The sequence below is a fragment of the Astyanax mexicanus genome, chromosome 12, assembly GCF_023375975.1.
Source record: "Astyanax mexicanus isolate ESR-SI-001 chromosome 12, AstMex3_surface, whole genome shotgun sequence".
In the NCBI taxonomy this organism is placed as follows: Eukaryota; Metazoa; Chordata; class Actinopteri; order Characiformes; family Acestrorhamphidae; genus Astyanax; species Astyanax mexicanus.
In genome coordinates, this window is record NC_064419.1 from 20244847 (window position 1) to 20272433 (window position 27587).

The following is a 27587-nucleotide window of genomic DNA, read 5'->3' on the forward strand; positions in this document are numbered from 1 at the left end:
AAACATGGATTTTGTTGGTGAAAAAGTAGGCGAAGCCTGTCCTAGGGTACTTGGGGAGTAAAACTGGGCTTCATTCAAAAAAAATTACAACACAAGTCCCCTGAAAAGAGTGCATATCAGTATATTTCAAATTGAATTCAGTTTTTTACAGACCATGATACCATTATTACACTATACAGGTAATATAGATACTGCACGAATATCTTGACATAATGCTGTAATGTTGAGCTAAGGATAGTGTATTATACCCATCGGAGTCAGAGATTATGTAACTGCAGTCCAGTCTGCATCTTAATAAAGGCAGATGAGTTAAGCTTCTGAGTTTCATTTGTCTCATGGATCATCAAGATTACATTTACACTGTTATTATTATTCTTACTAATACTATTATAATATAATAATACATTATTATATTAATATATTATTATTTAAGCAGTTTTAGCTATTTTATTTCTAGAAATCTTTATAAATACATGTACAGTGTGCTGTGTCTATTTACATATATACAGTGTCCATTAACATGAAGTCTTCTGCATGAATATGTATGAAGGACTGTTCACCAGATGGGACGCCCAACGACTCTTCAGCAGATGGGATTTCTCGTGTTAGAAGTCAGACATCAGATCCATTATAAGAAGTGCTGCTGAGAGGGTATCGGCCCTCATTTTGAACATCTGGCCTGTGGAATGTGAAAAATAGGAAATAAAAGACTGACCTATTGATTTCGTGTTACATCTGTTAACAATCACATAACAAGGAACCTTTAAAGCTTTAACTGTTAAAGACTGTGAACATTTTAAATAGCACTTTTATTGCTACACGCTTTAACAATGGTTTTTCATGGCTTCATTAGCAAAAGTAGTAGTCATGCATAGAGCCATGACATTGCAGAAAACAAGTTAAATTCTTGAATGGTTCAATAAAGAACCTCTTTAAATAAATGTCCTTAAAGGTAATCCAGGTGGACTTGATTCAATGGTTGTGCATATCATCCAATTTAACAAGTAGTCAATAGGACTTCAACCAAATGCTTTCTGTAGTTGTTGTTAGTGTCTCAAAATGGGGTAGTAGAACGTTGGCCAATTATATTTATTTATTTTTTCGGTGGATTTTATGTATTACGTAAATGAACAACAAAAAAGGATGAACTAATGTGTTTTGCTTAGCTTTTATTAGCCATTAAAAAACATAATCCTGATGACAGCAATTCTGACAGCAGGGGACAATTTGGACAGGTAATTACAGCTTCTACTAGGTTTTATATATATATATATATATATATATATATATATATATATATATATATATATATATATATATATATATATATATATATATTGCCACTATGTTAACAAGGCTGCAATAGTCTGTTCCTACAGGTCATACCAAAACATAAGGTTAAAACAGATTTCAGAAAAGTCTTAGAATATCAAGGAAAACTGTGTTTGAAACATTTTAAAATGGTGCCCAAATATTTAAATCTGTTCACTACTTAAACTGCAGAGCTGTTTATTGGTACTGGCTTTAATTCCAGTGAAGATTTAAAGCTCAATAACTGTGTGCTTTGTTTTTATAAACATTCAAAAGGAAAAAAACTTCTCACACCATTACTGAAAAAGCATAAACTTCTGCTTTAAGATTATTTTACTGGCTTACCAAAAGTTTAATGATCACTTTATCATCTGCAAACTGTATTAGGTCACATTTTCTGTTGTTTTGGCATCTGTAGTTAATCAAAATAAGGAATTTCAGTGAATCTTACTGCACAGGCATAAGTGTGAAAAATAAACGAATGGGGAATCTGCCTTAAAAACTGCTTCTTCTACTACTACTACTACTAATGATAATAATAATAATAATAATAATAATAATAATAATAATAATAATAATAATAATAATAATAATAATGACTATTTTTGAATGTTGTCACTTTTCAGAAGTTAAAATTGATTGTAATTGGTGTAATTAACTGTTGAAAGGGGGTATTCATTTTTGCACATAGGTTTGATATCACATTGTTTTTGTTTTCCTTTTTCTGCATTATTAGGTGTTACTCACTCAGTGTTTAAATGTGCACAAATCCATCCATTCAAACGAGCCAAATGTTTTTTGTATACGTTACATAGACAGTTTTAATCATTAAGCAAATAAAAATAAATAGCACATCTTCACTCAACGATTTCACAGCAAATCTAAATTATTTTTATGGTGTATAAAGAAATAGATATGCGGTTCCCAATCTCAGTCCCTAAGTATATTTTTTGGCATGAACTATTTGGACTGTTTATGTGCTGTGTTGTGTGTTACAGCAATTAAATTACAATTAAATAAATGTGCTTACAAAATAAAATTATTATTATACGTATAACACTTCTAAAAAACGTTATATATGAAAACTACAAGAACACGAGAGAGCGAGAGAAAGAAAGAGAGAGAAACAGGGGGTGGGGGGATGATCAGTAAATCAGTGGTCCTCAGCTACAGCCCTCACTCGCACTTTTTTTTTTTTTACCTCAGATTTAAAATTCAAAATTTAACGGATTCTTAATGGATCAGCCAGAGACTTTTAACCTTGGGGTAAAAGAGAGAATGGCCACAGATGAGGAAAACAGTTTAGGTAATCTTAAAATACAGCAAACATATTACTAGTTAGAAATTTAGCTTCTGTTAATTTGTTGTCACACTTATGTTGGCATATAATTTGTAAACTTAACTAGATAACCAACACATCTTAGCTTAATACTAGCCTTTACCTAACCTAATTACCTATTTATCCTAGCTAAGCTAAAGTAAACTATTTAACTAACTAGCTGAACTTACACTGGTTAGCTCCTTAATACTGGCAGTAAGCTTGCATACTAGGCTTAACTAACTAGTTAGCTATGTAGGTTAGCTAACCTAAACTAGTTAGCGTTAGCTAGCTAATTATCCTAGGTTAACTCAACTGGTTACTCTATGAATCCATTTGTTAACTATAGCTAAGCTAACCGTAGCTTAGCTTGTGTTTTTAACCCTCTATGGCATGGTGTTGCCCCTTTTTAAACACTTTTTTATTATTACACCTTTAATTTTTTGTCACAAAATATCACATTTATTTTTTGTTAACTTAATAACTCTTCTTTTTAATATGTTGTCACAGGGCTATGTTATGCAGCTACACCACTTTTGTTGGGAATAATACTAAAACAGTGGTAGTTCTTGTTTTCCTTTTAAAAAACAAATAATATCTGTGCTATTATAGGCTATTTTTTTTAGATAAACTAGTTGGCTAATTAGCTAGCTTCACTTTATGTGTGTTTGGGCACTCATTTGTTTATTTCCATACATTTTGTGTAGAATAAAGATAAAATAGCTAACCTAGTTTAGAGTTAGAATTATATAAATTAGTTACACCTACCTCAGGTGCACTAGCCTTAGCTAACTACCTAGGTTTTATACAAAGCAATGACCATGGAGTGCAGCGTAAATCAGTAGGTAATCAGGTATTCAGAGAATATCTGAGAAAATTACATACTTGAACGTTCCGGACGGGAATAAAATCACAGAGGACACCCCATACAAAAGAAAATTACCCCAGGACCCCCTGAGAAATGAATTTCGTCCAGATAAGGCTTTTTTTCTCAATAGTTGTATTTCTTCTGGGTGTTTCATTGGCATGCCCAAGAGTGCTGCATTATTATTTTGGAGAGGAATTAGCAGGGGCATAGCAGCAAATTCTGTCCATGCCAATACACAAGGAATGTGAGTGTAAAAAAATCTGGATTTTCATGGGGCCCCTTCCTACTCGGGCCCTGGGTAGTCAGGTCCACTTTTCCCCCCACTACCATGCCCATGGGAATTAGTGCCAAATTGAAAAGCAAACACTACCATAGAAAAATATAAATGCTAACAAAAAATGTATTACAAAATAAAATGCAAAATCACTATTACAAAACAATATACAAGAATTACATTTTCAAAACCATACAGTAAATTGTCAGAAACCTTAAAATGCAATCTGCATTGTATTCCACTGTGTGGCACTGCAAATGTACAGGTTTTGATTTCGTCTAGAAGCAGCACAGTATTCATGCCAAAATGAAATGAAACTGTCCAATCAGTGGGCTGAGAAACCTTTTGGAGTAAAACACAATAAGGGCTGGACTGGAGATCAATACGCTGGACAGATCGCTTCTTGGCTCAAAAGCAGCATTGATGCTGGACCAAAAGTACCTAAGCTCTGAAGTAAGCGCACCTGGATCCAGAAAAAAGGCTAGTGTAAAAAACTTCTCAAGTGTTTAGTATTGGGTTCTGATTGGAGAGTAATTACATTTAATTTTGGCACAATTCTGCACTGCTTCTAGGCAAAATGAAATACTGTGCATTGTAATTTGCTGTTGAACATTTGAAGTGCCACACAGTGGAATACAATGCTGCTGAGCTTATTTCTTTTAGGGAGGTTTGTGTTCAATTCTGACATGAATTTAGCATTTGGTTTTCTTTTCAATAAAAAAAACAAGTGCATTGAAATGTAATGTAATAGTGTTTTTTTATGTTTGGATTGCATTTTTATGTTTCCATGGTTGTGTTTGCTTTTTAATTTGACACTAATTCCTCTCCATATATTATTGTCAAAGCTTAAGTTACAATTTTAAAGAGCACAAAATTAATTTGCTTGTTTTGTTTTGGTTTTTTTTTTGCAAGGGTACAGCAGAAGCAAATGTATAAAGTTTTAAAATCAATACTATAAATGATCACCTGTTTGAATCCATAGTTGGTATTGGAAGTTGATCTTGAGGTTTCTATTGTGAGGAAAAAAATAAAATATTAATTTAACTGTTATAAACATTTTTTTAGTGGTAACCATTATTCTGGACTTCCTTGTCTGGGAAACTAGCTGCTTAAATTTAATAAATAGGTTTATGAAATTGCGAGCTTATAAACAAAGAAAGATTGTTGTGGCTCTGAAGGCTTTATTCAGGTGCTGATGTTTCAGCACCACCTGACTATTCATCAAAAAATCGTAATTTGCCCATTTTTTTCATGTCTGTTGTATCAGAATTACCCAAATTGCAAAGTAACAGTAAAATTTTAAGCATATTTGATAGAATGCAATATTCTTCTTATTCTACTTAATTTATTCAATACAAATAGTCATACTTTTTTGTAGATTTACTTGTAAGGATTTAACAACTTTTTTGCCAACACCATAAATATATTTAAGGATTTCACACCTGAAAGTCTGGATAGAGACAGGTTTTATTTTTACACTGCAGTTTGGCTAACAGACTACAGACTTAACTATGTCCTGTCGTCATCAGCTACGTGGTCATTTGGTCTGGACTGTGGTTTGCAACCCCTTTCAAATGTGCTACTTCGGTACGGACCAAACCCCCCTAATGTCTGTTTTTAACATGCTTATCTATTGTTTTTTTTTTTTTTGCAGAATTTTATTCCGATGCTGAATCAAAAACAACACATTAGTGTACTTTATTTTCTACATTAATTGCTGCATGTATGTTGGTGCTTTACATTTTTAAAGACAGCAATTAGTGTGGTAGTGTGCCATTTGATTTTTAAAGGGCATGGCCATTTTTACCACTCCTCTGTGCGTTTATGCAAATTGAGTCACCCCAGCCCTAAACAAGATATATAACTTAGCTGACGTTCGCGTAAATGTAGTATTTGAGCACTTTTCATTTAAAATCTTTTGACAATTATTGGAAGAAATTCTTTCTTTAAGAAAAACAGTTCTCTGAAGAGTCTTACCTTTCTGCGAACAAAGCAGTAAACAGTGAGAATGAGCAAAATCCCTCCACTCATTATGGATAACACTATGAAGCCCAGCCTGTAGAATTTCTCATCAGAGGAGTCCAGATGAATCTTTCCCAGCAGTCCTTGAGCAGCGTCTGGATGAAACAGATTGAAGCGTTTAGTCATTAAGTGTGTAATTAGTTGTTTGGTTTGTTTGTGTGAGGATATGTGTATGTGTATATAAAGTGTACCTGTGGTTGTGGTCAGTTCTGTGGACAGCTGTGGGTCAGCTGTGTGGCTGCTGTACTCAGACTCGCAGGTCCAGTCCACAAATGTGTTAGTGTGTGTGATAAGATGTAAGTAAAGACCAAGCACTTCTTCAGCTCTCCGCAGGGCTCGAACAGGTGAATCAGTAAACTGAACTTCAAATCCTGCTGGGTCCTCCTGGAGAATAAGTAGCGTTAAAGAAATACTTTAGATTTGATCATTGTAATGGCAGAATTTTCTAGTGCTGACTTTTTGTTTTATTGTGCTTTAGTAACCAAGACATTCGGTCTCAGAAAAATATAAGAATAAATAAAGAGCCTAACATCGCTTTCCCTTCCATAGTCTTTTTGTTTTTTTCCCCAAAACCTAAATCTAGATTTTTGAAAAATAATAAAATTAAGGTTAAATTAATAAAAACAAGGTTTAGATTTGCATATCTATCCAGTGACATTTACTAGATTTAGATCACGCTTTTTTACTTGGTTTGAACCAACCTTAATGGATGTATTTTACAGTTTATGTAAACCCAAAGGTGTTATGCTGGAACATAGGGTGGACAGATGTGATGCATTTGTTTCCCCTAAGGTGTCAAAAATAAGTGCTTTTGTCGATTCATTTTTTTTAGGCTCTGCCAAGTTACTGTCAATACAGTTTTTGATCTTAACATTCTTTAAATAATTCTTGACTGCTTTTTAAACTGTTTTTTAGAACAATCATAAAATGTTTCTGCTCAAGGTATGGTTAAGGCATTGGTGTGTTTAAAAAGTTAGTACAGTAGTGTCTGCAGATCCTTAAAAGTCTTAAAATGTCTAACTTAAAAGTAGGTCTTAATTTGTTTTAAAATTAAATTCACCCCAAGGTTCTATTTTTATTTTTTTTACGCATTGCAGTTTGCATTTTCCAAAACCTGTATATATATATATATATATATCTTATTTCAGAGATACTTATTAGGTGGACTCTGGGTCGGAGCCTGGACCCAAATTAGTTGTATTGTGGACCGAACATGTGGATGTGGATACTGCATGCTGCACCATTTACACTGTGTGATGTTCGTGCCTTGTAAGAGACTAAAAACTAGTAGCGGACTGAGAGATATGTATTTATTTCGGCTGACACAGTTTGCATATTTGTAATAGATCAATTCTTTTTAACACACTTGGTTTTACAAAACAAAGACTGTAAATGATGTGTCGCAATACCTTTGGTACATAAAATGTCATTCTGCTTTTGAAGGACTATACTTTGTGGAATGTCCAAGATTTATTTTACTTGTTTATCTTCTATGGACATTCAGTCCAGTAGACAGTTTAAAAATGGACCTAAGATGCACATTTGAGCACCCCTGTCCTATGCCCTAATACCTGGTATATTTCCCTTTAACTGAGATCTCTAGCACTAAACATGCCTTCTGCCAAACGTGCCTGGTTTGGACCTGTTGGTAAATTTTGTACTTTGACCTCAAATGTGGCAAGAGCTTTCTGTATGTCCTGTGATGAATATTTTTGAAGTAACAGCTGACTGACACAAATTTGATGACATAACACTCAGCAAAATAAAATAAAAAACTTGCAAATTAGCTTGGGCTTTACCTACACTGAGTTGGTCTTGGAATCGGACTTGGGCTTAAAGACCCGAAAAGTCTTGACAACCCTATTTTTCACATTTTTTCAGGTGTTAAATACATAATGTTTGCAGCACTGTGCATCAGTTAAAATATTAAGAATTTTGATAATTTGGTCAGCTCAGCATGTGTTAAAAGGTTGATTAGTTGGGAGGAGTGGGGGGTATTTTATTAAACACCTGGTAGAACAGTAGGTAGGTGGACCTCACAGGTACAGTGTCTTACAAAAGTGAGTAAATCCTGCACATTTTTGTAAATATTTTATTATATCTTTTCATGACACTTGTATGACTTGTATGACAGTGTAAATTTGCTTTGATCTTTGTTAAGAAAATGTGCTTTATGTTTGGAGAGGCTTCTAGCTGTATCTGAAAGCTACTGAAGTCTGTTTGGACTGTTTTATTCTTGCTATAAAACTTTTTTTGTGATGTTAACTGCTAGACTGACTGCTCGTGCTAGCATTTTAGAATGAGTTTTAGAGTCATTTTTAAAGGCTCTGTGAATGCATCATGTATTTGGAATCTACCTTTTTACATAAAGACTGTGGACTGTGTTTCGTTTAGGTAAATGAAATTATATAATGTAAATGAATTAGCCCAGACTTCATAACGCACACACAAACCTCGAGTTCCTCGTTGAGCACAGGCACGCAGTGCTGTGAGTAGATGTTGAGGATAAGTTTCTGTAGGGATTGGACTAAGAGAGCACTGTTTGATCCTCGTGCATATCTGAAGTGAGCACTCAACAAGTCCAACACATGTGGCAGTGCTGCCTTCACATAACACACTGCACTCTGAAAGAGAGAAAGCAAATTATGAGACTGATATTCAGCAACATGTTCTGTAGTTTAAAGACTAACTAAACTAACTTAATTCTAAAGTCTTTGTGCTACATTACATGCTTTAACTCAAGAAATATGGTATAAGATGAATCAAAGATGTGCTGGACTGCAGGTGTGATTTAAGGGCGTAGATGGCTCCAGTCCTCTCTGTAGAGATTTTTTTTTGCTAAGTTTACCAGTAACATATGTGAGCTAACATAGGGAATCTTACATCAATTCACATAGTTTTAGCGCATTGATAACTGAAGTGAGACTGGACTTTGTTTCTGGACTACAGATGCTTTTAAAGCATTCTGTATTAGAAATACACTAACTTCACATAGCAGGCATGAAATCACACACACTTGTATGAGACCACAAGTGTTGTGTAAGTAACAGTTGTTGAACTTTATATTCGGACTTGACGGAGAATGTGCATACGCTTCTGATTTTAAACGAACTGGGAAAAAAAATGTGATATTGTTTTAACAGTTTTAACAAGGAAAAACAACACTAAAAGTTTATGGTTAATTAATTATCTAAAGCTAAAATAATACAAACTATGATTAATTACTGTTGTGTACTATTTCAGATGAACCCACGTTAAGAGTCTTACCAGATTTTTCCTCTCAGTGAATCTGTAGGTTATTGAACATCCATTCTGTAGTTGGTTGTTGATCTGAGAAACAGTGTATAGGGGACAGAAAGTATTAAGGCACATCAATGTCTGGGATTGTAGTTCATGAATACAAAAATATGAATTCAGTATGGGGCTGTGCGATGTGATGATAAATATTGTGGGGACGATAGAAAATTGTTTATCGATATCCCTATCATTTCTACAGTAATTTCATCAATTATTCATGCAAATATATAAAGTAGGCTACGATGAAATGTATTGGCATGGCCACTTTGCATAAACTCGGTTTATATTAGTGATAATAAAGTAATCTTCACAAAAAAAAAAGCTTCATAATGCATTGTTCTTTTGAAAAAATGAGCTACTGCATCTACCTCATCTGTTTTTATTTGATACATATATTGCTGCACTAAAAGGTAGTAATTCTCATTTGTGAAAGTTTGGTTTAATGTCACGTTGAAATAAAGTAAAAAAAAGTAAGCAATGATATTATTTTGTCATTTTTTTGAAGAATAACTGAAAACATACTTAAATGCGGTATATCATAAAATATATAGTTATCGTGATATAAAAAATTCCATATCGTGCACATTACACACATTACACTCTTACTTATTTCTCTCTCACACAAGCATGCAGTGTTGCCATTTCTGTCAGACATACGTTTGCCATGTTTTTCTCTCCTGCCTATTAAATCCTCCTGTTTATCTGCTTAAAGAGAATCTTTCCCTGTTCTTTTTTCATATTCTGACTTTTTTAGATCACAGGGGACAATCTGTGTTCAAAGTTGAAGAAATACAGTTAAACAAACACTTAAATATAGATCAAATTTTTGTTTTATTGACCATTGTGATGATCTTATACTGATTCTTTTATTTCACATTAAAAAAAGGAAAGTTTCAGTATTAGGTATGCACTGCAAAGTGTGTGATTATTTTTTTTTTATTTGGACTGTTTTATTTATTTTATTAACTAAGTAAAACTTTCATCAAAATATGGACAAATAATAAATATTCTGTTAATATTTGTATCAATTGTTAAGCAATTTATGCAGAGGTGGTGAATTGTATTATTACAGAGAAACATATTGCAGCTATTAATGTAAAAATGTCTTTTTTTAGGGTAGTTATCTTTAAGATATCCTGAAAATTACCTCTGCCATATGTGACCATCTGATTGTGAGAGATATATAGCATTTACAAGATCTGTTACTGGCTGATGTTTAATACAGAGAGCGTTTAAGTCAATACCAGTTGTTTATTTTTTTTATTTGCTTTTTAGCTAAAATTCAATTGAACCATACAGTTTAAAACACTTTAGATTATTTAGATTAATCACAGACATGCAATTAAATCAATAGAATGTTTATATTATCTGACAGCACTATTAAAAACCTAGAAATCCAGTATGTGATAAATAAAGACAAAAACTGAAAACATAAAAAAATGGAATTTGACAAAACAAAAAACAGATTTCATAAGGATCTACCAAAAAAAATTCTATGTGTTAATGCCTTTTTTTTTGCAAAACAACGTATGTTCATATTTGAATGCTCTTTTACCAGATGTTTCATTTGAAGCAGGTGATCTTTGGTTATGGAGTACTTGCAGGGTCCAGCGATGTCCATCATAGAGAAGGGAAGACAAAAGAGCACAAGAATGCACACGCTCTTCACCTACAGGTATGTGAGGAATAAAGAAACACACATGTAAAAAGTGTGCAGCAAACATGCTGAAATTACATGCAATTACTCACTCCTTGGTGTTAAACACATTAGACACAATGTCAGCAGAAGTTCACCCAAAATCACACTTCAGCCCATAAAGATATGTTTTAGCATGTTTTCTAGGTTTTCTTCAGTATTTGTTAATGATTTCTTGTTTTCCTAAATAATGTAGAATCAGGAAAAAATGATTTTTATGTACACTAATTAATATGAAAAACATTAGATGTTGATTTGTTTTATTCTCTTTGCCATGGTTTGTAGTTTTTGGTGCTGGGGAGGAGACAGTGCCTCAGTTTCTTGATTGTTTTAAATGTCACAAGATGAATAATAAGTAGTTTTCTTATTAGCAATGATGCACATAAGCAGTGCGCAGGTGTGCATACACAGTCAAAATTAACATTGCATAGCCTTCAATACGACAAGAAGAACGTTTCCATACCAACAGGTTTGGTTAGCTCCAGGGAGCAGTTAAATCCAGTTAGCTCACGTCATAATTAGCTTGTTGTTTCACTGGATTTAATAGTTTAATTTATTCATTAACATGTCCAGAAAACAAGCTACATTAAGTCATTAATTTGGACTCCTACCACCACGCCAGTCTAAACCTAAGGAGAAAAAAAACAAGCGTTTTTGGGAAAATGACTCCAGGAGGTAGCATGGCTCTGAAAGGCAGATGAAAACTGTATAGAAATCTCACAGATAAAATCTGGGACAACAAAAACAGCCATCCAGCTTTTGAAAAGCATGAGAAAAGCACAGAAACATAGTTGAAACTATTGATAACAGGCCTGGATCTGTTCAGAAATACAGTCGCCTCTTAGACAGGTGGCAGGATAAACTGTCATCAGTGCATATCATTCATGAGAAGGAGGGACCCGCATCTATAACATCATTGCACATACAGTCAGCTCAGAACTGAGTGGAAAAACTGAAGGAAGTCAAATTTTGGTGAGTGCTTTTTGATCGATCAGAAGACATAACAAAATCTAAGTTGGTCTAAGGAGTTGGTTTCAGTTTATACTGACAGAGTTGCAGTCACTGTTAGAGTTTACAATGGGGTTATTCCCAAATTGCATCATATTTGACATTGACATTGGGCATTCCCTTATGCATATTCTGTGTATCGCCCACAAGCTCGAAAACTGCTTGAAGTCAGCTGATTGCATGGTCCCCTTACTGTGAGACTATTAATCCCTCAATTGTAAAATAGCTAAGCTTCTATTTACAGAAAGGAGGTGCAAAAAGAACAGAACAACTGAAGAAGATTTGTGCTGAGAATGAAATTTTAAAACATTAGATAGTCAGTGTAGAGGCAAAAGACTCTACACTCAAATTCTCCACTCAAATTCAAGTAGCTACATGTGTCAACAGTGACCTAAAACATATTGGCACTGAGCGTTTTCGTGGTTTTCTAGCCAACATGCTTGATACTGGAAATATTCTACACTTTACTTTCCTCAGGTTCTAACAAGAGTATCTGACTATTGGTGAATGTAAAGATGAGCTGATGGTAGCTATTAGACAACTGAATGTTTTGGCAACTCAGCACTAAGTAACATACTCCAGAAATACAGTGTCAGCCTGCCAGCTGACAAAGATGCTACACTAAAAGAATGGCTGCGTTAAAAAAAGCAGTCGGGGAGGAATTTGGCAGCCTCTTCTGTGTATGACCTAGTCATCATTGTGAAGACAAGCAGTTTAGAAAGTTACTTCAACATTCACAAAGTCATTCTGTTGTCCCTTACACTGCCCTCGAGCAGTGCAGGATTTGAGAGGGGTTTTTCACCTCTCAATATGATAAAAAACAAGTACAGATCCAACCTGTCAGACTTTTGCCTCTCGTCTCTGATGCACATTCACCCATCTTAAGATAACAACAGAGACTTTTGGTCAAAAGCCAGCTGTTGATCTGTTAATGCAAACAGCAAATCCAAGGCTCAACAGGGAGAAAGAAGTCACCCTGCATCATCATCATCATCATGCACCAAGGAAGGAAAGAAAAAAAGTGAGGAGAGCAGTCAGGAGGATGGTGATGATAAGCGCTTGTAGGAGTTGTAAAAGGTGAGTACCAAGCAATGTCTTGGGGTGTTCCTTTGAGAACAAGACCAAAAAGGTTATGTGCACCCCTGATTATTAGAGTCATTATTCGAATTATTCAAAACTTTGTCAGCACTGTATGTTTAACATTTTCTCAACACTTTTCTCATCTGGCATAAACAAATGGGATATGATTTGTAGTGTTTGTACCCATAAAATAGGTTAAGAAGAGGCAATTTCGATAATTGACTGACTGCTACAAACTTTGTGAAAACTTTTAATCATGTTTGAATCAATCATGCTTTATTATTTCCAGTTTTAGTTTTTATTTCCATGTTTACTGTTATTCTTTTACATGTCTTTTTAATTTGACTTCTCTGTGTATTTTCTAATTTGTAAAGCACTTTGAATGACCGTCGGTTCTATATAAATAAACTTGCCTTGCCTTGAAAACCATTTGGGGAAGGACTTTGTTCAAGCATAGCTGTGCCCCAGTGCATTGGCGTAGGAACCGTGTGGGATGGGTGGGACATGTCCCACCCAATATTAGAAAAAGGTGGATTTGTTCCCCCCCAAAAATAAAATGGTTTCGCTCAAATCAACTGTACTATTAATGAGGAGACCGGTGACCGCTGAGTAAATGGTAAATCTCTTAACGCCAATCACGGAGCCGGTTCAGGAATTAAGTTCCGCCTCTCAATAGAAACAGCCAATCAGCTTGCTGGTTTTGCTGCGCGTGCAGGAGAGTGTGGGGGAGAGTGATTTTTCTAAAAAAAAAAAGGTAATGGTAGGCTAACCATGTAAACCATGTAAACTTCTATGTTTCTGATAGCTGGATAAAAATGCACTAATCAAAACACACCAACTCTGCGCTTAATAAAATACAGCCTGTGACAGTCAGTTAGCTTAACTTTGGAATTAGCTTAGTTTAAGAAAAACAAAACTATATAATGTTCAGCTTACCCTGTACATGACTAGCTAATAACTATTTAATTTTCATTCAGTTAGATAACTCAGTCAGCTATAAGCTGGATGTAGGGGATAGACAGAATTTAGTACAACACTGGGTAATGTTGGTAGTTTAAAGCAGTTTCTTAACCCTGATCACTGCGCTAAAATTGTGTTTTCCACCAGATCCAACTGATTAGCTAATAATCAGTCCTTTACTGAGTTTACCTGTTAAAATCTCTTAGCCCCCTATGGATCATAAATCAATCATTATGTATGTCCAGCAGTGTATTAGACACATCATACCATCACTTACTTTATTATGTGCATTTAAATCAGAGAAAGCTCTACAATATGCAGAACAGTGGGAATATGCAATAGAATATGTAAGAACAGGGTTAAGAAAAACGAATCTAATCTGACTTCTGTTTATTTGTAGTTTACAGTAAGAACACTTAGTCCTGACGTCTAACGTTTATATTAACTTCTGACAAAAATCCCTATGAAACGTAAAGTTACATTCTTTTTCATAAAAGGACACCATCATAAGAAGTGCTTTCAGTAGAAACAATTAAAAGTGCGTGACACAATGCTAGTCAGTTTGGAGAAAATGTAAATATACAACATACAATACATAATTAATAATAATAATAATCAAATCTGTTATATTATTTTAAATATTAGGTGATAACTGATCAGTTTTTGTCATATATGTATATAATTCAGACCTTTCACATATATTTTTTTCTAGCAACAGTAAATGTAATGTTACCTTTATTTGGATGTAACTAATAATAAATACAGAATACAGAAAAAAAGGATTATTTAGGATTAAAAGTAATTCCGCAAATGTTTTTCTAGGAAACTATAGGGTGGGCTTTGGTTCATATTAGCAAATGTGTCCCCCCCCAATATCAAACCCGCTCCTACGCCCTTGCCCCAGTGCACAAACTAAGAACTTCACCAACCCACACAGATCCCTGACCTAAACCCTATCAAACACACTTGGGTTGAACTAGAACAGGAATTTCAAGCCAACATTAAAGGAGCTAATGAAAGGTGTCTTCTGAGTGTTTAAATGGAGATACTTTTGTGTTGATAAGCTTTTATGCAGTTATGTATTGTTTGATTGTTTAGATAAAACCTAAAAACTTGCAGAAACATCACATGTTAATCATGGTCTTCCTTTTGTTAAAAGCCAAATAAAAAAAACTTTTGTCATCTATGGCCCTATTGCTAGATTTGTAAGCCTTTTGGGAGCGTCGGCTTAAAGCACTGTATTTCAGAATGCTGGGGGCTATTCAACAAAAGTTTGTACTCGCGGAGCACGGGCTGTGCTTAGGTCTGTCTAAGGCGTGGTCCGGCACATCGCGGAGCTCGTGCGGTGACGCTTAAGGTTTCTCTCATGTTACATACAGTCAATATAATGCTAGTTAAGGATTTCAGAAGAGTTTAGAATTGTATTTGTATTGTATTTCTCCACTCTCCTCTCGCTCGTACTCTCTGTTTTCCGCCTCTCCTACTAGCCCAAATTTTTGTGTAGATTGTGTAGATTCAGCCTCCTGAATTTGGCAACCCGAGTAAGCTTTGCATCTGGGGAGGGTGGGTCAGGGCAGACTACTCTCTGTGATGTTTTAAAATTGGACTGCTGTAAATATTTCACATGCATACTCTCATTTCCTACAGAATGTACCTTTAAATATCTTTAAAGACCTATTCCCTATGTATTTCAAACTAAAATAACAAAATGTTTTGAAAAGGGCCCTAAGCAAAAGTTTGGGCACACTGTATGGATGGTTAGTACCTTGTAGCACCTCCTTTTGTCAAGTATCACAGCTTGTAAACGCTCTTTAATTTTTTGTTTAAGGGATTTTATCCATTTTTCCTCGCAAAATTCTGACAGTCCTTTGAAAATCCAGGGCCATCTTGCATTAACCCTTGTGTGGTGTTCGGGTCTGTGGGACCTGTTTTCATTTTTCATCAAATGATACTAAAAAAATCTTTTTTCTAACTCAAACTCATTGGCATTGGCTCATTTTTTGTGAAAAACATATATCAAAACACATTTTCGATAAACACACAAGTTTTTTTTTTCAGATGATGCTATGTTTGCTAGCTTTATTTTGATACCACAATTTTCCTTGTGCCATTGGCTGCAACACACCCCAAAGCACGACTGATCCACCAATATGCTTATTGGTTGTAGAATTGTTCTTTTATGAAATACTCTGCTCTTTTTCCTGCAAACATTTCTATCTTTATCATCCCACATGGCTTGTTTTCAAAATGCACAAAACTTGTAAAAAAATTTTTTTTACTTTGGCTGCTGAATGTTGTGGTGGGGATGCAAGAGATGTTTATGACTTTTATATGATTTTTCTGTGAAGGTTGAACAGTATAGCAGTGTACCACAATTTCAGAGTCTTATAAATCTTCCTGAAAGAGGGCTTCCTACAAGCAGCTGTCTCTAAACTTTTCTTATGGACAAAGTTATCCTGTATGGAAATAAAGACAAGGCTTTGTCTGTATTTATTTTTCATTTAAAAAATATTTACTTCTATAGAAAATGTAGGGTTTAGGTAAAAATGATCTTACTAACAGTAATTGTTGACAAACTATTGAGAGAGTTAATCTTCAAAATTCTAAGACTTTAAAAACAAGAAATTTCTAGAAATTTCCTTTAATTAGGACAGGATTTGGGAGAAAATAGGGTTACATTACACAATGCCAATGTTTTCTACCCACAAAAAAAAAAGATTGTCAAACACATCAATCGGTCATATCTGAATATCTTTCAAATCTCTGAACTTGGAGTAGCTCAGGCACAGTGGGTATACATTTAAGTATGAAATGTTGTACAAGTAAGAACAAATACATTCTACAAAAAGCCCTTATAATTCTAAATTAAATGATATATATGGATGCATTACTGACTGGACCTTTTCTATAGGGGCATATGATTATAAAGGCCTTGTACAATGACTTATAAATAAAACCAGTGTTGTTTATTAGTTTTCAAGCCATTTTTCATTTTTGATTAGAGTCTCGTCATACCCCTACTCTTTACTATTTGGTACTGTCTTATATAATATTTTGTACACTCATAAAATTTATTTGGAAATGTGTTTTTTGTTGCCTTCAATTTCTACTTAAATGATTTATTTAACTGTAATTCATATAGTAATAAATATACCTCACTGATATTTTTTGTACTGTGTTTTTAAAACATCAATTTATTGTATGGCTTAAAGTATGTGGACACAGCCCTTTTTTTATTAAGTTTAGAGGTTCCAGACACATCCATTGTTAACAAGCATGTAAAATCAATTACCTAGCCATGCAATCTCCATAGATAAACATACTGAATAGTTCAGGGTCTTTTAAACCACACAGCCTAATTTCCTAGAATGACAATTTTGCCACTAGGCAGATTGTAATACCTCTGTCCTGCCTTTGAAAAACTGTTCTATTATATTAAAAAACTCTTATCAATACTGGGATTTCTAATGTTAGATTATTTAAATTAAATCTTGCTTGTATAATGGACTTCAATTGTAGATACTCCAGAAATTTGCTACTGCTAATTTCGTATTTTGAAATAAGATCTTCAAATGACATAAAGGTCCCCTCCTGTATAACATGTTCTAAATTCTTAATTCCTTTCTCTTGCCATTGCGAAAAATTAATAACTGTTTTTTTCTGACATATATCTGGGTTGTTCCAAATGGGTGTCCTTTTACATGGTATTAGTGAAGACTTAGCTATCTTTAAAAATTCCCACCAAGCTGTCAGAGTGGTGTTTATGTTTAGGCTTTTAAAGCAGCTATAGTGTTTAATACTGGAGCTAATGAAAGGTAAGTCAGAGATTTTCACTTTTCCACTGAGTGTTTGTTCTAGGTCCAGCCATGGGCTGCCTAAAGGGTTTGTTTTAATCCAACTTGTAACATATTGCAATCTATTGGCTAAAAAATAGTGATAGAAGTTTTTTAGTTCTAGACCACCATGGCATTTTAGCTTCTGTAAAGTCTTCAGACTTATTCTCGATGTTTTATTTTTCCATAAAAATTTTGAAATGTTTGAGTCTAATGACTTAAACCAAGCAGCAGGAGGTTTATTAGGGATTAATGAAAACAAATAATTGATTTTAGGTAGAATCAGCATTTTTACAGTAGCAACTCTCCCAATAAGAGATATAGGTAGAGAATTCCATCGTGTGAGATCGTCCTCTATTGTTTTTAGTAGAGGAATATGATTCAGTCATATCAGGTCTGATAGCTTGGGGGAAAAATGTATACCTAAATATTTAATGTTGCCCGACTGTAGTGAAGTAGTGCTCTGAAATGTACAATTCAGAGGTAGAACTGTTGATTTACTCCAGTTAATGGAATAATCTGATACAGATGAGAACTTATCTATGAGTGTGATTGTCTTTAGCAGAGAAGTTTGTGAGTCCCTAAGGAAAAGTAATACATCATCAGCATAAAGGCATATCTTATGGTCTGTATTTTCTGTTTGAATTCCTTTAATATCTACACTTTGTCGTATTTTTGCTGCTAGTGGTTCAATAAAAAATACAAAAAGTGAGGGAGAGAGCGGGCAGCCCTGTCTGGTGCCTCTCTGCAGACTAAAGCTTTGTGAAATAAGATCATTTGTCCTAACCCGTGCATTGGGAGAGCTATATAATGTTTCAATCCAGTTTATGAAGGATGGACCAAATCCAAATTTATTTAGAACTGCTAACAGAAATTTCCAATTTACCCGGTCGAATGCTTTCTCTGCATCTAAAGAGACAACTATGGTTTCTAATTTGTTAATGGAACAGTAATCTATTACATTTATTAGTCGACGTGTGTTATCGGCTGAGTGCCGGCCTTTGATAAAACCTGTTTGGTCCGAATGTATAATGGATGGAGTGATTTTTTCTAACCTGCTTGCAAGAACTTTGCAAATTATTTTAAGGTCTACATTTATAAGCGAAATTGGGCGATAGCTGGATGGGAGTGTTGGATCTTTGCCTGGTTTAAGAAGCATGGTAATGTTGGCAGAGTTCATGTTTGGAGATAAAAAATGGGTTCTAACACAGACCAGAATTCTTTATATAACTCTGCAGGAAAGCCATCTGGACCTGGAGCTTTATTATTGGGGAGATCCTGTATTGCTTTAAAGAATTCGGAAGATGAAAAAGGTGAATCATGGTGAATTCATGAAACTCTATACTCCTAAATTGTTATCAAAAATATTTGTTATTATCCAAAATTAATGATACAATATCCCTCCCAATTACAAAATGGGATCGAGATCTCTACATGAACCCAGATAAGAACTTTTGGACACAGATATGTTTAAACAATTTCAAAATGACGAAAAGTCCAAATTTACAACTCATACAATACAAAATTCTCCATAGAACACATTATATAGGGCATAGAATGTTCCAAATGGGCCTTAGAGAAACAAATATATGCACTAACTGTTCGGGCAATCATATTGAGAATTATATACATGCTATATGGTTTTGCATGCCTGTTCAGAGATTCTGGCAGATGATATGTGAAGACTTATCTACCTGGTTTAATTGCAATATCCCAACTTCACCCAAACTATGCATTTTAGGTGATGTAAGTGAACTAAACATGGAAACAAATATATTGCACATAGTTCTCACTGTCTTATGCATCGCTAAGAAAACTATCCTCATGAAGTGGAAATCAAAAAATGATTTATGCATAAATCACTATAGAAATTTACTTTTAGACCACATTAGTCTGGAAAGAATGTCTGCAACCTCAAAAAACCAATTGGCTACATTTGAATCTCTCTGGTTCCCACTGATCAGCTCCATCACATGATGGGGGTGGGCGGCTGTAGTCGTGTCTCCTGGTGCGTCCGGCAGGTGGCTGGGGGGGGGATCGGGGGATTCGGGTGTCTGATGGCTCTTGGACTGGGGACGGTGGCTGCCGCTTGGTGATTTCTGTGTGCGGGCCCTGGTTGTTGGTGGGGGGGGCCTGGATGTATGCTCTTGTGGTCTTGGGGTGTGGGTCTGGGGGGCCCATGGTGGTGAGTGCTGGCCCTGTCCGGTTGGCTGGGTTCCCCTGTGGCGGTCGGGGTGCGGAGTCCGGGGCCCTGGTGCCCGTGGGCGTCTGTCTGTCCCTCCCTGCGCTGGGGAGGGTCTATGCCTCTCTTGGGCGCGACGTCGTGGGGGGTGGTGGTTTGGTCCATGTTGGGTTGTCTGGTTGGCATTCCGGGATTCTGGGTGCCCTCCCTGTGGGGAGGTAGGGGCGCTCAGGTGGGGAAGCGGCAGTCTCCCACTTAAGACCGGTTGGTCCTGGGCTCAGGACCACTGTGTGTGTGTATGAGAAAGAGTGGGATGTTTATTGTAAATGTGTCTGTGTGTGTGTGTGTGTGTGTGCGCGTGTGTGTAATATCTGTTGTCTTTTGTATGTGAGTGGGGATGTGTGTTTATGTTGTATTGCAGTGTGGGGGGGGGGCGCTGTCTTGCAGAGCGGCGGTGTCCTGGGGCCGTAGCCGCTCTACACCTTGGACTTGCCTTCCCTGTACTGCGGTTGGGTGTATGGAACTGGGTGCCTAGTGAGCCAGCAGTAGTTGGCTCTCTTCCTCCGGGGGGTAGTCCTCTGCCCCTCGGTCCTTTCCTGGCCCTTCCCCGACTCCTACTCAGTCTAACATCGCATTACACATACAAACTCATCATACAGCTTACACACATCATATTACACATAGGGTTTTGGGGGGCAGGTGCTCCCTGCTCCTCAATTTTATTTCGCATTTTAGACATTGAGGGCCTTTGGGGGGGCAGTGTGGTTGGGTGCTGTTATTCAGTTCTTATATTACAGCTGTCCCTCCAATTTTAATAGCACTGTAGCTTTCATTCATTCTTCTCATTATACACATTCATATCACTGCAACATGCTGGGTGGGGGGAGGAGGGGGGTCAGGTCTTCTCACACCCTGGTTTCGTGCACCCTGCCTGGGGTGTGGGTCGGGTGGTTGTTCGGGGCCGGGTTGGCTGCTTCCCTAGGTTGCCGCTGGCTCGGTACTGGTGCCCGCATGCCCGCATTAGGTGTCTATGTATGTTCTGTGTGTGTGACTGGTGTGCGTGACTGGTGTGTGTGACTGGTCTGTGAGTGAATGTGCACGTGTGCGACGGGTGTATGTGTGACGGATGTGTGTGTGACGGGTGTGTGAATGTGCATGTGTGCGTGAACAGTTGGTCCTGGGTTTGGGGCTGACTGAGCATGGACACCTGTGGGACATGGTTGCGGAGGGCGGGTTTTTGCCCCCCCTACCGCTCCACGCTGCTCTCTGCCGATCGTCACTGCCGTTCCTGGGGGGGTGGGCGTCCGTGGGTCCCTGGCCGGATGCCCTAATGTGGTCTCTGGCCCGCCCCCTTGGTGGCCGTGGCCTGGGGGTGGCTTGGGCCCCCTTGGCGTGGGGGGGGCCTGCCGGGTGTCGGGCTGTTCCCGGGTGCTTGGGGTCTCGGGGGCCGCATGCTCGGCTCGTGCAGGGGGTGCTGGCCTGCCGGGGGGGTGGGCTGCTCACTTCCTTTGGCTCTCTGGACTCTTGCTCTTTGCCATGGGGGCTTCGTCTGGAGTCTTCCCCGTCCTCATCTGGGGTGTGCGCATGGTTACCATCGGGATGTGTGGCCGCGGGTCTTCTGGGCTCCTAATGGGCTGTGGATGGTCTGGGTCCACTGGGTTCTTCCCTATCTGCCTCTGGATCGCACGGGCATGGTGGCGGTTTCTTGCCTCCATTGTGGTAGGCATTTCATGACATAATCCGTAACACATGACATATTTTTGCAAAAAACAATAGAATAGAAGTAACTGTGCGTGTGTGTGTATGTATTTATGTGTATGTATTAATATGTATGTATATTTATTAGGGGTGTCACGATCTCGATATTTTATCGAAATCGAATCGAAATGAGGTCACGATCTCGAGTATCGAAGTCAAAAAGAGGATCGACGATCCCTCCCGCGCGCGCTACGCAAATAGCGCAGCGCGCTACGCAAATGGCGCGGTACCAACACAGCGCATCCTATTCATTTAAATAGAGATAGCCACTGCATGAGCGCAGTCGGCGGGAGTGTGATCACTGTTTTTATCTGTCCAACGGGGGAGGGGGGGAGGGGGGGAGGGAGGGAGGGAGGGAGGGGGAGCGGGGGTTGGGCGCGCAGGTTTTGTATCTGTATCTAACGGAGGGGTGGGTGCGCGCAGGTGAGAGCGTGTGAACTCGCTGAAATGCGTGTGTCAGTGTGACTTGAGAACACTGACTATAGATCACAGTGAGGTGGATTAAAAATCTTAAACTTATAATTGACTACACCTGTTGCTTTCCATTGAATTAAAAAAACATCTTTCTCTCAGATAAAGTAAACACAAGCGTGTTTCTGACTAAAATAAAAGCTTTTCAGGAGAGATATAAGTTATGTGTAAATATTTATAAGACAATACCCACATCACTTATCTAACCAGCCTGTACTGATTTCTGCCCCCCCATAATGCTTTCAATAACCTCTTGTAACCCCTGGGAGCCAGGGGTTACACTCTAATAGCCTTTAATAGTCTTCAGTAGCCTTTAAAAGACTTACCTGGCGGCCGTGGTGTGTCCACTAAACTCCGTAGTTATAAACATCCTGAGGTTAGCAGCGCGCTAACTGACCTGTTTATAATGTAATCCGAGCAGTGCCTCCGTGTCGGCTGTTCTAACCTGCTGCTGTTAGCTGCTTGGGCTGAAAGATGAACTGTAGTGAGCTGTATTATCCGGTTAGAGGGGTTAAAACCTTTATTTGTTTACAGAAACAGTAAAAACGGACTGGCTGAGCTCTGTAGCCCGTGGCTGGGCTGTACTGAAGTAGTGACTGAGTGAAGAGAGCGGGGCTTGTGCTGCTGCTGCTAGTGGTTGGATGAAGAACTGCAGCTTCATGTAACGAGCAGTTTCACCAGCCATCCACACACAGCTCTGATAAACTGCTTGTTTTAATAGTGCACACTGTTGCTACCAAAAAAAGTCACTAGATGGCATTACCATATATATCTTAATAAATAATAATAATAATATTTATAATATTTATAATAATAATAATAATAATAATAAATATATTATTTAAATTTTATGAGGCATAAAATAATAACAAGAAAAAAAAACAAGAAAATCGAGAATCGAATCGAATCGTGACCCTCAAATCGAAAATGAAATCGAATCGAGGATTTAGAGAATCGTGACACCCCTAATATTTATGTATGTGTGTATATGTATAAGCATTTGTATAGTTAGATATGTGAGTATGTGTATGTATGTATGTTTGTTTATTTTATGTTTATTTTATTTTATTATTAAAAAAGTTCTATTTTTGAAATTGGAATATTTAGAAGCATCAACAGTGTGAACAGCTCAAAAACAACTGTTTTAGAATTGTATCAGAAAATGGCATTAAATGCCATGACCACGCAGCATATAAATGCACATGTTTTAGAAAGACTGGGCTCTTGTTCACACATACATAGAAACATAAAAACATAGAAATATAGTTTGGGGTGGAGGAACTCCAGTAGTCTGCAGATACCCCTGCACGCAACCTTGCAAAACACCTTCGAATAGAATGGAATGTTTATTGTTATTCAAAGCTTTACAGGCAACATCAGTGCCATTCTCATAAATTCTTATTTAACTAAATGCTCACAAATTTTCACACAAATTCTCACAGAAAGCCCTTCCAGAGAAACCCATGTTGATGTATCACAATTTTGACTATGCTGTATGTCATGTGTAAAAATGCATAACGAACTGTATTTATCGTTAAGGAATATTGAATTTGTGAGCATAGTGAAAATGACAGCACCCTATGACATGTAACTGAGATTGATCTTAATATGGAGCTCTGACATTTCTTGGTCCTAGTATAGAGCTGTCATTGATGGTCAGATCTTATATTCAGATGCACTGACCACGCAATCACCAAACATTATAATTAAAATAAATTTATTTCTGTTTTTTGTTTTGTTTGTTTATTTTTTGTTAAAAAGAACAATAACTAACACACCTGCAGTAGTGATTTGTCATGAACTTGAGTGTGCATGTTACAACTCCTGCATATTTAAGAGGCTGTGACTACAAGGACTAGTATTAAACTTTTTTTTTAGAAAATAACCTTTTGCATTATCTGCATCACTGCTTGGAGCTTGAACAATCGTAAAATCCCTCGGAATATTTTTCAGGACTTATATTAAAAATTGAGGCACCATCACGAGAAAGAATTTAACCCCAGCCCATCTGCTCTAATAGAGATGCTCTTTGTGTCAGTTGAAAGCAGTGCTTCCAAAAGTCTAATAAGATAAGCTGATTAAAAAATGGGATGGCAATGTATTACATCCAGTCTCAGATCTAGACAAAATACTTTTATAACAAACCCTTCAAGAAAGGTAAAGGTGCTGTTCAGCCAGGCTTATGTGATCAAACTGTCATATAAAAAAAGACATGAAAGCCTTTCTTTTTAAAACATACACCATCTCTCAAAAGTGAGTACACCTCTATGTTATATCTTTTGAAGGGACATATAAAAAAGTATACTTGGACACTACATATACATACACTAAAGGACTTGACTGTATCTTCTTTTGTAACTTTTGTAACTGTTTTTTCTTCGTCTTTGTATATCTACTACTGGATGTTTTAAATTTCCTTCTGGGATTAATAAAGTACCTATCTATAACTTAGGGTGCTTTCACACCTGCCTCGTTTGGTCCGGACTTTCGGACTTTTCAGTTTGGTCCGAACCAAAGTAGCAGGTGTGACGAAGAGAGGTGGTCTCGAACTGGATCTTCTGAACCATGGTCCGGTTCGCTTGCAGTGTGAAAGCACTTTTCTGGACGGTTCAAACTTTCGGACCAATTACAGGAAGCTGACCAGGGGTTCCTCAACAACGGCAGCAGAAGAAGAAAAATAACCAACTACTACTGACCGCAGCCTGCGGGAAGGCGGAGTTGGAGGTCCAGCGCGTCCAGTCCCACCCCTTTGTCCACGCTACGCCTTGTCAGTCTCGTAAGCCTGTTGTGTATACACAGTATTTAAGCCGGACGACGCGACACATTATAATTAAAGTCCGCTACCTGCCCTGTACATTGTTTACTTCCGTTCAGAGGCGGATCTAAGAATTGATGCTGCCAAAGTGGGCGGGGCTGGACGGCATGACGCTAACAAAGTGGGCGGAGCTGGACGCACTGGACGTCCAACTCCGCCTTCCTGCAGGCTGCAGTCAGTACCCTCTGAAAATAACCGGAAAAGCAGGAAAAACGAGCCGTGGATACAGTTGCTGTAGGACAAGGACGTTTGTTTGGCGAATTTGAACTAAACTAGAGTACTGTACCTTAAGTTGCTGCGACTGGTATATGCAAACCACAATAGAGACGAAATGAATCTGTTCATTCATTTTATCTTTATCCTGGAAAGGATTTCCACCGAATGAACCACCCGCTGAATTGTCAACACCCCAACATCAGACGCATGTCCTTCTAAAACCAATTAGCGTCAAGTTAATGAAAACGCATCGATACGTAAGTGATGATGAAAGGATGTAGGAGTATCACACAAAGGTCTTTGGTGCGCTCCCTAAACTGCAGTGTGAAAACAAAAATAAGCGGACCAAATATATACAATGTAGCAAACACATAAACCTTGGTTCGGACCACAGTCCAGACTTTCAGGTGTGAAAGCACCCTAAGTAGTCAAAGTACAGCACATAGAGCAGCCTAGATTGACTCATTACACAGCCATTAATGTCTAAACAGCTGGTAACACCTCACATTAAACATGTCCTAATTGTCCTTAATTATAGCCATATGACCCTCATTATCTAGCATTGCCTTAACCCTCTTAGGCATAAAATTCACCAGAGCTGTACAGGTCCTCTACTTCTCCATGATGACATCATGTGGCTGGTGGATGTTGGACACAATGCTCTTCTCCACCTTTCACTTAAGGATGCCCCACAGGTGCTCAATTGGGTTCCTAAGCAAAGCAGTTCTCATCTTGGAGGTATGTTGGACATGTTCACTGTGAGGTCTTCTTACCTGTGTTGTCAGCTATTTAGACATTAATGGCTGTGTTTGGTGATTTTCAGGGATAATTAAATCTATACTGCTATACAAGCTATACACTGGCTACTCTAAGTTATGTCCAGGTTTCTTTTCTATATTCATTTCTATTTTCAGTGAGGGTAATATAAGTCATGAGTCTGGGAAGGGATTTGAAAAGATTAGATATTACAGAAAATCATAAGTGTGAAACAGTTGCCAAGATGATCAGCTCAGGCTATCTTAACAAGTTCAGCCCAAGAGCAGTAAACAAGATTTAATCACAGTTTGCTTTACAAAACCCTTTCTGTCAAAAATCATCAGGGCTGCGATGGTTTTGCCAGTAAGGGTTTCCTTACTTATTTCCTTATGCACCTACTCAGTTTATTTGGTACTGTTTGAAGCAGCTAAATTTACATGGCACTAAATTAAGTTCTGCACATTCTTGTTGCTTACTGGTTTTACAGTAATTAAAGAAACTTGAACTTTAAATGTAGTTGATTGCCAATGGAAGTTGCCAATGGTGTTTGCTTTGATTTAACAAACTGTTGATGGATCAGTGCAAGTAGCCACGCTCTCACTGCGTAAGAAATAAAGATAGGCTTCCTCTTTTCTCTGTTAATGTCATGCACAGGTTAGACTGAATCACATGCTTACTTATCGTTAGGTCAGTGCTTACTTACATGCTGTCTTGCTTAATATTTCTATGTAGCAGGGCTTCAGGATATAAAAAAATCTGACATTACAATTGCAATCAATATTTTGTTTTGTCTACCATATATATTATATTGCAATATTGGCAAATGCAGCAATTTTAATTTTAAAAGTCAATGGTTCAACATCACAATATATTACAATATATTGTACTCACTGTATCCAGTATTGAAGTCAAATAAATTATATTGTACATATATTATTTTCCATTTGTATCAAACAAGATGTACCATGACATGTATTTTTAAAATTATTTTTTCTTTGTGTGAATACTGCACGTGTGCACTTTGCAGTGACAGTGATTAGATAAAAAAAACATCAGTTGCGCAGCAGAACTTTGTAGCAATACAATAAGATGAGAGGTGTTTGTGCCAGCTCTGCCCTTCCAGACTGTGACAAGTGAGCATTGACCTATTTACCTAACCTTTATTTTCCCTTTGAATTGATTTTGACATGAGTTTTACTTTAAACATGTTCTCAATAATTAATTGGGTTATTTGAAACAGAATTTAATTAGTATTGTTTAAAACCTTCTTCAGTATATTCAGAAGAAGGTTTTAGAAAATACTGTCCCCTATCAGACAACATGTGGAATTCTAGCACATTTATTTCCTCAAGCCATTGCTTACCTTAGCTTTGTAGATAATGTGGACTGGGTTGTATTGGGTCATCTGGCTCATAAATCCGTCAGGAGAAAGTTACAATCCTCGGTTCGATGCATTGGAGCAGGTTGGAAGCCTCTTTGGCATGTGGAAATTGAAGTGGACAAGGTTTCAGATTAACATGTAGCAACTGTCGAAGATTTAGTCCAGAAGAGAAGAACAGAGTGGCTTCCTTTTTTGTTCATTCTTAAAATCCATAGACGTCACACCAGAATCAGTAGTACCTAGAACCTAAACCTGTGCACTCTCCTCCAGCCTCTCTTCTCCACTACTGGTCTTGATTTTGGTATGTCTCTGCCCACTTATGCCTTCTCTCTCTCTCTCTC

The 27587-nt window shown here is 37.2% G+C and overlaps 1 protein-coding gene across 2 annotated transcripts; it reads right to left on the reverse strand.

Moving 5' to 3' along the window:
* Positions 1-96: 96 nt before the first annotated feature.
* csf1b (colony stimulating factor 1b (macrophage)) lies at positions 97-27587 on the reverse strand. 2 transcript variants are annotated; one of them, XM_015601667.3, is made up of 8 exons: positions 27229-27587; positions 10646-10759; positions 9061-9123; positions 8247-8417; positions 5985-6177; positions 5749-5888; positions 4738-4781; positions 97-679 (listed from the first exon to the last, which is right to left on the reverse strand). In XM_015601667.3, the coding sequence occupies exons 1-8, from the start codon at positions 27277-27279 to the stop codon at positions 613-615; spliced, it is 843 nt and encodes a 280-aa protein (XP_015457153.1). In that variant the 5' UTR covers positions 27280-27587; the 3' UTR covers positions 97-612. The 2 variants fall into 2 exon arrangements, with proteins under 2 accessions (XP_015457153.1, XP_015457154.1); XM_015601668.3 differs by lacking the exon at positions 4738-4781 and having other exon boundaries at positions 27229-27577.

Bases quoted from the DNA above. Each gene is read 5' to 3' on its own strand.
- csf1b (XM_015601667.3), bottom strand. From the start codon at position 27,279: ATGAGCCAGATGACCCAATACAACCCAGTCCACATTATCTACAAAGCT. The intron at 9,124-10,645 runs GTAAAAGAGCAT...ACTGTTTCTCAG, and splicing joins TGCTTCAAATGAAACATCTG to ATCAACAACCAACTACAGAA. The intron at 6,178-8,246 runs GTTTGTGTGTGC...CTTATTCTCCAG, and splicing joins TGCTCAACGAGGAACTCGAG to GAGGACCCAGCAGGATTTGA.